Source organism: Montipora foliosa, chromosome 7, assembly GCF_036669935.1.
Source record: "Montipora foliosa isolate CH-2021 chromosome 7, ASM3666993v2, whole genome shotgun sequence".
Classification (NCBI taxonomy): domain Eukaryota; kingdom Metazoa; phylum Cnidaria; class Anthozoa; order Scleractinia; family Acroporidae; genus Montipora; species Montipora foliosa.
The window spans coordinates 29,579,754-29,591,526 of NC_090875.1; the positions used below are offsets into that span (position 1 = coordinate 29,579,754).

General features: G+C 40.1%; 1 protein-coding gene across 4 annotated transcripts in view; it reads right to left on the reverse strand.

The window, feature by feature from the left end:
• Positions 1-4,373: 4,373 nt before the first annotated feature.
• The window catches only part of LOC138011746 (uncharacterized), an 8,383-nt gene continuing 983 nt past the window's right edge, over positions 4,374-11,773 (reverse strand). For 2 of the 4 annotated variants that reach the window (XM_068858896.1, XM_068858895.1), the window contains 2 exons: positions 8,781-9,025; positions 4,374-7,166 (listed from right to left, as the gene is read on the reverse strand). In XM_068858896.1, coding sequence (XP_068714997.1) covers positions 6,777-7,166; positions 8,781-8,996 — 606 coding nt within the window. In that variant the 5' untranslated portion in view covers positions 8,997-9,025 and the 3' untranslated portion in view covers positions 4,374-6,776. Of the gene's footprint in view, positions 7,167-8,780; positions 9,026-11,548 lie in introns of all 4 variants that reach the window. The other 2 variants (XM_068858897.1, XM_068858898.1) reach the window with 2 other exon arrangements.

Here is an 11,773-nt window from a genome sequence, read left to right on the forward strand (position 1 = left end):
CCTTTCCAGCGCCGCATTTGAAAGAACAACTGTTAAAAACGCCAACTTTTCAAAGGTAATTAAATACGATTGCAATTTAATTCAAAAGACAAGTAAAAACAGATTGATACTGAGCTGGAATCGTCAAGATAATGGTTAAAGCAACGATCATTGCCCATCTCGGAATCCACTAAGGTTTCCATCTCTTTGCGCATGCTTGAACGAACGCTGGTCAAGATTCTTTGTACGAGATTGAGTGCCACGAGCTGACAGTTTTTTAGCGTTCCACAAAATTTATGATAGTGTCTTTCCTTGCCTTATAAGTTAATTCACATTTCACTAAAAGAATAAATAAACAAAATATACAACATGACATACCTGCACTGTGTAGCTACCTCTATTTTCTTCTTTTAATTGTCCAACTTAACTCTCTCCACTACCTCTATCAGTACGACAGTGAGAAATTCAGTCGTTTCTACTGAAGAGCATGCTTTCTCCTGTGACACCGCTGTCATTTTCTGAGCCCGCGATTAAAAAAGATGGTGGATATATCTTGTTTCCTATCGCTGCGCTGGTCAGTTTCTTCTTATAAATTTTAAACAATGCGAAAGAAACACAGGTCTATGAACACAAACACCACCCTCCTTATCCATAATAGCTAGCTGTATTTTCTGCTCATCCAAATACTGCGCGTGTCAGGGAATTGAAAGTATTCTTTTACTTGATTGCTCTGACCGCCATTCTTGACTTCGCAAAAAATGGAAGCTATTTCTTGAAAGTCGGTTGTGTCAAAAACAAATAAATCTCAGCATATGCAAAGAAAAAAAAAACTAAAACCTATATACCTCTGCTAGCTAGAATTAAGAATAAGGTGACCTTAGGGAAACAGAAGAGTTATGGGAGTTGAAATGCCTTGTAATTGTCTGGCCTCCGGACTATGTTTACTCAATAAAGTTACTTTTAGATTTACAAGAAGCGGAATCCGCGTTACTGTTGAATCGCTGTTACACAATGCCGTGACGTCATAACATGACGTCATGTCATGTGGTTACGATTGTTAAAGGAAACTGACTGCCCCAAGGAACATCCAAAAACAGCTTTTGTGGAATTCCAACTATATTTGTAATCTTCCTGTATTTCCTCTTGCCTGAAAAGTGAGACAAACTAGATTCCTAAAATTGAAAAAAACAGTTTGAGGCCTACGCAACTGCGTAACTGGTGGCTTGTGGGTCTTGGAGGTCGAGAGGTGAAGCCGCGAGGATCATTTAGTAGAGAGAATGACGAGCCGCTCCTCATCAGGTTTCTTCTCAAAACAAACAAACAAAGAAAAAAAAACAAGGCGCGACACAGTGTAAACATTTTCTCAGAGTCCAGGCGCAAATTTTTAATGAAAATCTGACCTGAGTGTGAGTCTGGGACTCACCTCACTTTCATTCAAAGGCCAGGTTACTAAGCACACAACTGTAAAGTGGTCTATTAACTTGATTCTTGGTTTTCGTCCACGTGATGAGACGGCCACGTTGGTGTACAAAACAAGAGAAAATGGTTCAAAAGACATTCCCAAAAGACATTTCAAGGCATTGTTCTGTACACCAACATGGTCGGCGTGACTTCAGATGCAAACTATCAATAGAGTTGGGCCTAATTCCTATTGTTTCGTCCTTCGCTCTTCTTAAAAAAAAAAGATCCCTGCCCGTGAAAATACAAAGGAGTAATGACTCTAATTTTGGAGCATAATGGCCATTTATCATCATCATTATCATTATTATTATTATGATAATTATTATTATTATTATTATTATTATTATTATTATTATTAGTAGTAGTAGTAGTAGTAGTAGTAGTAGTAGTAGTAGTAGAAGATTTATTTTTCTTTATTATTTCTTATTACACCAACTAGGTGGTAGGTGGATACGAAATTCACTTCAAGGTATTTAATATTATAATAAACGAAAATTTGGTTTTATTTATCAAACCAGTTGATAAAGGTAAATTAACCATCGTAGGAGAGAAAGTAACCCCTTCATTTATCTAACAGCATAGCCATATGTCATTAGCTGGGAGTCGATTTTGTTTTGATGAGGGAACACAATTGGAGTACCCGGTGAAAAACCCTCGGGTCAGGATAAGTTCGACCACAGCCTGCAGAACGGGCGTTTTTTGGCAGCAAATGCTTGTTAAAGACACACGGCTGCCATTTTGAAAGCAGAGCGGGGTTGACGCGAATGACCGGGATAGCAGAGGGGCGAGATCTAGGTATCTCCCTGTGTCCCCTCCCCTACTACAAGTGTAAGTTGATCGTCCTCTCCCCTGGAACTTCTTTTCACTTTCCCCAGCCCTCCACCACTTTTACCTTCGAAGATGGCGGAATTATCTCTTCGCGACACTCCGATTCGAAATACGCCTGCTCTGCAGGTTAGATCGGCTAAGACTCAGCCCACATACGATCGGAGAAATTAGTGGGAGGAAGGGACGATGACCTCTATAGGTAAAGTCTGTTACGAGCCTGAAAGGCCCATCAGGTCGGCGCTTATAATTATCTCCGGTTTTGGAGCATGAAGCGACCAGGAGTACTTCTACTCCCCCCTGGATGGGATGCCAGTCCATCGCAGGATTATCCCCAGCATTAAATTCGCCGGTACCCATTTATACACCTGGGTGGAGAGAGGCACCATGAGAGTAAAGTGTCTTGCCCAAGAACACAGCACAATGTCCCCGGCCAGGACCCGAACCCGGACCACTCGATCCTAAGTCGAGCGCACTAACCACGAGGCCACCGCGCCTCCCAGCCTGAATTTCCCAAGGTCACCCATCCAGATACTAACCCCTTCTAACTTCGCTGAACAATGGTGAACCGGCGCTTTCCCTTTAGCAAGCGTTACCTTGACGTTTAGGAGGCGAATAGGAGTAAATATGTTGGCAAAAACTGCTTCATTTGACTAAAAGGGAGCAATAAGGAAGCCGAATGATGAGCAGGTCAGTGTGAGCGAAATAAGTATCGGGAATATTGCTCATGTCCAGCGAGAACCAGGCTAAACGACGAATGTGTAATTTATTTATCCTGTGCCACCCGATACCGTGATAGCTTGACCAATACGTGCTGCAATGTAATCCTGAAAGCACTACACAAATTTGACTGTTTTGCTGCATAAACTCCGTTTTATACTGAATCCATTTTTGCCTCTGTTCATTCCATTGTTCTCTCTCAGCCAATAATAAGGCCCGCAAGCTCAGTGATGTACTTCTCGACCCCTCCCTCTCTTAGATTTGCATGGAGGATGGTTGTCACCAACGACACATGCGTAGTTAGAACAGCAAGCAACATATGGTACGCAAACCTTGCTGTTTCTTAGTGTTTTTTGTTTTATAAAAATGTAAATTTTCAAGACGCTACTGAGTTGGGGAAAGAGAATATGAGGGAAGAAGGCGAATTCCTGTGGCCCGTGATAATCATCTGAAATTCATTTTTAGGTTGCGCCCACGCTGCGAAGATTATTTTTCTCCTTTGTTGCCATGACTACCCATGGTCCACTTTCACATTAACTGACCAATAAGGTGTCGTCCTTAAAATAACTACGCAGTAGGACAGGTCTAATCATAGATATCATAGATTTCAAATTATTCTTATAGGAATTGATGGTTTGCATTTGATGTCACTTCGGCCATGTTGGTGTACAGAAAAATGCAGTTAAATGTCTTTTGGGAATTTGACTCTATTATTATGCAAAATTAGTGGGGCCATTTTCTATAGTTTTGTTCACCAACATGGCCGTCTCATAACGTGGAGGCAAACCAAGAATAGCGCCAAAAATTTGCTCCCTTCCTCATATCCTCTTTGGTTTGCGTTGATATGGCATGGTTTGTTTGTGGAGACGACCTTCAGAAGAGGGGGGAGGGATGTTGATGATGACGAAGATGATAATGATGATGATGATGATGATGATGATGATGATGATGATGGTGATGATGATGACGACGATGATGAAGAAGCAGAGGCAACGTTTGCACTAACACGGTTTCACGACTTCGAAACCGTTTTAAAAACGTTCCACTTTTGGCAGCGTTTTCAAACCGACCCGGTTTCGCCAACGGTCTCGATCGGTGTCGTGTAAACAGAAGGCATAACCGCATCGAAAACGATGCGGTCACAAATCAAACCGCGTTCGTGTAAACGCTGCCTGAGTTACATGTCAAGGATCGCTGCTTCTTCCTTCAGAGTCTAATCACCATTTCCGATTTATGGGTGGACTGTACTGCTGCAAACCAATTAATTTGTACTTAGGAGAAGGAATCGATATTTCTCATAAATCCGATAATGATGTCGTCAAGTTTAATACAAATGCAAAGAGAAACCAAACCTTCACGCATTTAATTACGTTTTTCTTGTCTCGGTGTTTTAATTCAAACTTCAAGTTTATTACTATTATACCATTCTCTGAAAAATTGTATTTTCTATGGGTATTAATTAATTGCACCCATGAACCTGAACATGAAGGCAGAACGGTCGAATCAATGGAACTGGAATTTATCCGATTTCCATCGTGTTATTCCATCAGGCCTCAACGTCAAACTTCACACCTATCATTATTCTAAAGTATACGGTTGAGTTAACGGCCCTGTTAATCGACCAAATTTATTACCCAAAAATAAATATCACTTCCGACTTCCTACAGCGATACGAGAAAATAGGAAATACTTCCTTCTCTGTTAAATACAATTGAAACAGAAGTTCCAATTCTTTTATAAATTTAATCCTTTTGTCGTTTATATGCTACGCAGTGGAGCATTACATGAGCGCATGCGCTAATATTGAATCTTCGAACAAAACACGGGTTGAAAAGCCTGAAAGCCCGAAACTCCCGTGCTGCATATTAATTAGGCCGCCTACACACGCATTGCATTCTTATACTAGTGCGTGTTTGACGTCATTTTCTCCTCGACCCAGCTCTCTCAAAATTTTAAAGTTAGTAATGGCGGACCAATAAATAAGAAAATTCCAGCTAAAATAAACAGGTGTCTTTTTAAAACCAGAACTTAAAACTTGGGTGAGTTAGTGTTTAGTTAACATAGTTTTGAAGTCCAAAGGAAAAACAATTTATTTTTTTTGGTCGTAGTACCACTTTAAGTGCAGAGGTCATGGGTTCGAATCAATTTGGAACCACCTGAAATTTTCAAGTTGCTTATATTGTCGAGATAAGAGCGAGGATCGCTTCTCTCTTTCGTTCTTTCATAATTGAATGTTACATATACGTCACAAGGCGAGCGAAAGTGTTTGGTCGCTTTTCTTGTGAGGGTAATTTTGTGACGTCCATATTATGTAATCGAATCATGTTGCTATGTTGTTCAATCCTTACTGTGAAAGTGCATGTCACCTCCACAAACGTTTTCCCTTTTATTTGTTCTCCGAAATCGTCCCAAATATATTGTGTTGTTTTTAGATTTTTTTAAAGATAAAATTTACTTTTTCATTCCCTTTGAAAGACGAGAAAAGTGGTCGTAGCTTCATCCATGACCGAGCAATGAAGGGGAATGGGTTCGATATTGGGTTGGCGTCACAAATGCATCGTTGTTTTCAAAGAACTATCACGGTGCAAAGTAGTCTATGATGTCAACCTATCATTAAACCCATCCTTCTTCCTTGCGCGGTCGTAGATCAAATTACAATCATTTTTAGGAGCCTTTGAAGGACGGAGTTTAGCAAACCAATGAATTAGTGTAACACAAGTGCAGAGAATTGTTTGGAGGAAAGGACTTTTTGAGCCTTGCATACGGCGAGATCTACTGAAAGTTAAATTGACCAATCAGAATTAAGCGAGCGGGAAAAATTGTGCTATCCGACGTCACGTCAATTGTTCGAAATTAAAAGGCAAGAAAAGGATTTAAAAGATTTTGTGGCAACTTTTTTGGCAACAAACTTTGGCCCCAAAACTGGGTTGCCAGCTAGGGGCGATTCAAACGTCAGCTTTTGTGCTGTTGTGCTTTCTCCAACTGATTTGAGACGAATTCAGTTTATTATTTTCGAATAAAGTGTAATAAGTCGTCAAAACTGTTGTTGATAATGTATTTCTCTAATGGCGTCCTTTCTACAGGGTAGATCGACTACAACGTCGTTTACGCGCAGAAGTGCACCGTTTCCGGTGAAAGGGCAAAGGATTGACAGGATAGCACAATTTTGACTACCGCGTGCACTGCGGGCGCGGCTTCCGTATGCAAGGAGGTGATAGACACTTAAAAGGAACGGTGTAGTCTGTGGTCTAGTTTGTTTTGCAGAACACCGAATCCGGCGAACGTTCTAAAATCGGTGTTTGAAGCTACATGTAGTAACATTAGACATAAGCTCTCAATAACTGGAAGCTATCCACTGTAAAATCGATACTTAGATTTAATAATTGTAGATATTGCGCCATCAGGATCCCATGAGTAGGAACTTCCCTACGCACTATATCCTCGAGTCTACCTTAGCGCGCATCTTTCTAATTTTAGACCTAACCCTTCAGCAGGGGACTCACCTTTACATCGATTTACATCAATTTGCACAATTCGGATACATTGTCTTTGCTATTTTTGTCCTCGTTTCAATATAACTTTATTCTGATTGGCCATTCTAACCAGTCCGTGCAGAGCCGACGAAATCGTGGCATTCTATCAATAGAAAGATACGCGCAAGGGTCGACTCACATGGCTTGTGGGGCAGAGGCAAGCTCCTACTCATGTATGTGTTCCTTGCGCCACAATAACTTTAAAATCTAACCCTTCAGCCCCCTGCAACATACACTGTGCTTGGTCTGTTACCTTAACTATTCTTCGTTCAGCGAAGATTGAAACATGCAAAACAATAAACACTGCAAATCGACGACGACACTAGAAAGACACACAGATACCAGATTTGGTTCCGCATCGCTGATGAGTAAAGTTGTCAGAACAGGTTGTCGTGATCTTGATATGACTTTGAACAAGTCGAAAACTGTGTTAAGGTTTGGAACTGTTTCAACGCACACATAGTCATTTCCTTCCTCTGAAATCCAGCGTAAAAGCTCCGAGAAATGTTTAAGTAGTTCTTGTGGGTTTTCTCCATCAACCTTGTCCTTTGGAGATTTTTCGATGCCTGATTCTTCGCCATTTGAGACATCCTTCATTGAAGTCATTTCAAACTCGTCTGTTCGTAAAACTGTGTCTTTCTTCTTGAGCTAAAAGAAAATGGAAATCAAGCGATTACGTGCGGGCTTGATGGTCGACTGTAGGAAAGAATATGAGGGATGAGGACTAATGAAGGTGAGGATGACGATGCCAATGATGACCAATGATGATACCAATAATGATGCCAATGATGATGACGATGATGGCGAGAATGATAACGATAATGGCCATGATGACGGTGACGATGAGGATGACCATGATGATGACAATGACGACGATGATGATGATGCCATATGACCAACTAATAGACTTAGCCACAAGTTGCTGATACTTTCCCAAAAAGCTGGCGATAAAAGTGCGTAAAAGTTGCTAAAAAGCTTCTATTTTATTTCCAAAGTTGCCCAAAAGTTGCTGAATTTTAAAAAAAGTTGCCTAAAAGTTCCTTTTTTTAAAAAAATAAACGTTTGCCCTTTAAGTTGGTTTTGTCGCGGCTTAGATCATTTTGTCCACGCGTACAGCGCTTTTTACCGGCCGGAATCGTATCGATTTTTCCTTCTCTAGCTATTTTCTTTCTTTCTCCTTTAAGTGCGAAGGTTTTGTAATAGTAATTAGTTCTTCTTACATATGAATGAGAACTAATTTTCATAAGAAAAAGTTCGCACTTAGACTCGCTTTGAAGAGGAGGCAGTCATGAACCCGGAAATGGCCTATCGGGCCTTCCTCTGCACATTCTTCCCAGCTGGAATCTGAATCCCTGACAGTGTTGTCCGCGATCTTGTAAAATGTGCCCTGTAATACCGTTGATCTCATGGACAGGCATGCAACAATTGGCCGGTCCTGGGGTCCACGCACTCAGTTGAATTTAGCGGACTTTTCGTTTGAAAGCTAAGAAAAATGTCGCCAAAAAAATAAAAATAAAAATTCAAAAAATGCTAAAGAAAAAACAAACAAAAGTTGCCAAGAATTTTAAAAGTTGCCGAAAATCGCAAAAGGTGCAGAAATCTCAAAAGTTGCCGAAAACTTGTGGCTAAGCTTACCACCCAAGGCAACAGCCAATGGTGAGATCGGGATTTAAACCAACTACAAGCAAATTCTTCGCCTTAATTAAACCACTGGTCAACGCCGTCTCCTTCGATGCTATGATGAATGTAATGATAACGACAACGATGATGATTATTCACTAGTATTATATATAGCTCATATATGTGAGGCGCATTTGAAAATTGTATAGTTAAATAAACAAATGGTCTTGAGAAGAGCAGATACGAAATCACTTGAAGAAATAAAGCAATATTTTTACATTGTCTTGTAAAAAAATGTCTCATTGTCGGACTGTCACTGAGAGCAGTGCTAGTCCTTGAGGTAGTACTATCGCAGATATTTTCATTTTACGTTCTTCCCCCACCCCCACCCCTCTCCTCTCACAATCTTCCAAGTAGTCGCTTCCAGGTTTTGTTGCCAAGTTGCCGCAGGAGAAGAAAAACATGGCAGCCATGTTGACAAAGTTCGCGTGGTTGCACGCGCGTTTTCTTCTTAACCCTAACCCTAACGTGGAAGCGACAACGTGTGACCCTTACCGGCTTCCCTACACTCGGTTATCGCCTCGAGTGTTACTCACTGAATAAGACGCTGAAACGAATTGCGAATTATTCCACTATCCTTACCTCTACAGTTTGTTCCCGATTGCTTCCTGCTAGTGCCCTTCGTAGAATTTCCTTCAGGTTCCTTGTTGGAATAGTCCTCATGGGTACAAATTGAGAGGGGCTTAAATTGCTTACTATAAACTGGCCCTCTGCGTGGAGAATGGGTCTTCCTGAGGTAACCCAAGCATTTTGATAATCCAAGTGGTTCCCGTGACATCTTTCCTTTGAGTTAAACATGTGGCTGACAACGCAAGGTACTCTGGCACCTACCAGTAAAAAGAACATCACAGATATATATTTATTTATCTTTTTGAAGAACGAACAAAACATATAAATATCCACTTGGCTATGATTAATAAATAAATGAACGGATAAATAAATGGATAGATGGATGCATGGATGGAATGGATGGATGGATGGGTGGATGGAGGGACGGATTTGACGGTGGAGGGATGGTCTGACATAAAAAGGATTGAACTAAAGAAATGGGGGAGGACGCACAGCCGGATGATATGAATGAACGAATAAATGACCAAACGAACGAACGAGTGAACGGATGGTCAAATAATCAAACGAGCGATTCGAATGAATAGGATATTAAATGAATGAATGAATGAGCGAGCAAACGAGCGAGCGAGCGAGTGAGTGAGTGAGTGATTGAGTGAGTGAGGGAGTGAGTAAAACAGTAAACAGTAAACAGTAAATTTTTATTGCGCCTTACTCTTCAAAGGGAGGTATCGGTCTCGTTACAATAAAGGTGATGATATCTACTAGAATAAGTAATTAACTAAACGATCATACAATTTCTTGTAATACAATTGGTATAAAATTATTATTTTTAATTATTTAGCATTTAGGATGTCTTTCCTCTTCTGAAAGATTAAACATGTGTATTTACCTACTATCTTTGAAGTAGTTTCGTTTTCTAGGGTAAGTAAATACCGTATCTTATCCTCATCATTAAGGCTTTTGAAAGCAACATCGTGTGTTGAAAGGAGAGAATGGAGCTCATTTTTACAGTGAGGACACTCGAACCATGAACACTTGATATTTTTTTGTACATTTTTTTAGTGACTATAGAATGTGGGCTCGTCCTTTTGACAAGAGTATTTAATGTTTTTACACTTACAAAATGCTATACATATAACACTATACATCATAAGAAGAGCCTTTATTTCTTCCTCCCCCCAAAAAACAATGTACTCAAAAATGTCAAGTGTTCAAGGTTCAAGTGTCCTTACTGTAATGTTATCGTACCCTGGGAAATACATCAAGAATGATTGAATGAATGAACGAAAGAAAGAATGAAAGAATAAATGCTGCAATAAAAATGGTAAGGTTGGTGGGTTGATCACTGCACGAGTCTACAAATGTATGAATGGATTATTAAAACAGTAGTCTGAAAATTCCTTATAAGGCGTTTTCGTTAGGAGCTTATTCAGAATTAATTTCAGTTTTCCAAAATCAGATAACTAAAAAAAGAAATCACATCGGCGGAGAAGCTACACATAAAGGGCAAAACTTTGCATACACCATTGTTAGTATGGGAATTGTATTTTTGACCAAAGTAAGGAACACAGAACCTGACCCAGCATGTACAAGGAAATATCAGTGGACTGCATCCAGGATCGATTTCTTTTGTTTTTCGCTTTGATCGTTGCATTCCGATAAAGTAGAAGACAGAAGGCAGATTCGAGCAGAATCGGAGCCACTCCTGTGTGAAATCAAGTATTCATGTCGCAGCATTAACCTTTGCTATCAAGAGAGGCCGGGGACTTTAACTCGCTCTTCATCCTCTAAAAGACTATTTTAACCCCCCCCCCCCCCCCTCCCCAGGTTTTCTGCGGGGTTGTTCTGGGGAAATACTGTAACTGTTGATTGCAAAGTGATTCTATCGATCATTACATTTGAGTTGCACGACTTCGACAACGTTCAACGTTCAACTTCAACGTTCTGATCGTGCGAATCCGATCACGCATTTGCACAAGCAGAATAGACCAAGGTCAGACTTGAAAACTTCAAACAATGGCGCTTTGATAATATCTTCAGAAAAATAAACATACAACTTTTTTGTTTATTGAAAAAAAAAATCAATGACTGATTTGTAATTGCTCCTTTTAGAAGGTGCCGGGCCTATAACATGCTAAGACATTACTAATATATTGCCCGATTGTAAATGTGGCCTGTGATATCAATATAATAATACATATGAGATTGTTTACCAACTGGCAAGCGTCAGGAAATTCCATTGTTTGCATTCGAAAAAAATTAAGTAGCAAAAAGGATAGGCTCGATTACCAGCCGCTGTTTCGGGAAATGAGCCAGCTCACTCCCGAAACCCGAACTCGAGTGAGCGGCGGTAATCGAGCCTACAAAAAGGAGTAATCAAAACGTCTTTGGTTCGATTCCTGTCTTAAAAATACGGCCTCAAGTTTTTTTGAGTGGGCATGAATCATCAGCAATAAATAAACCAGTATAAATATGTAACGCACCTATATTCGAAATGTTCTTATTACATTACTCTTTCATTAAAATTTTTACTACATGGCACAGGTTGGGCATCAAATCCGAGAAGAAATGTCAGATAATTCCTTCACTCTAATAGACCTCTTTACAACTGCTTTATTTTCCCCATTGAACTGCGATGACGTGATCTTCCTCCTTCCATGGTTTAAAACCACTTTAAGTGGAATCTACGGCCCACAAAGCCGGCTTTTGCGCGGACGATGGTTATCGTAAATTAAGACCATCAAATATCTATGTCTTGAAAATATAATTGTACCCCTTACCTCTGTTTTAGCCCCCTTAAAATAGAAAAGAAGAGCATTATTACTGCCTAACTACAGCCTGATTCCGTATTCATCTTTTGATACCTTCTCTGGACGACACAATTCGTTACCAAACGACTTCTTGTAGTTGCAAATTTCGTAAATCAGTTATGAGAAGATCTCATGTTTTGAACGTCGCTCAAGGCAAACTGATAGAAAACTGGGATGTTGGAAAATGCTGACTGG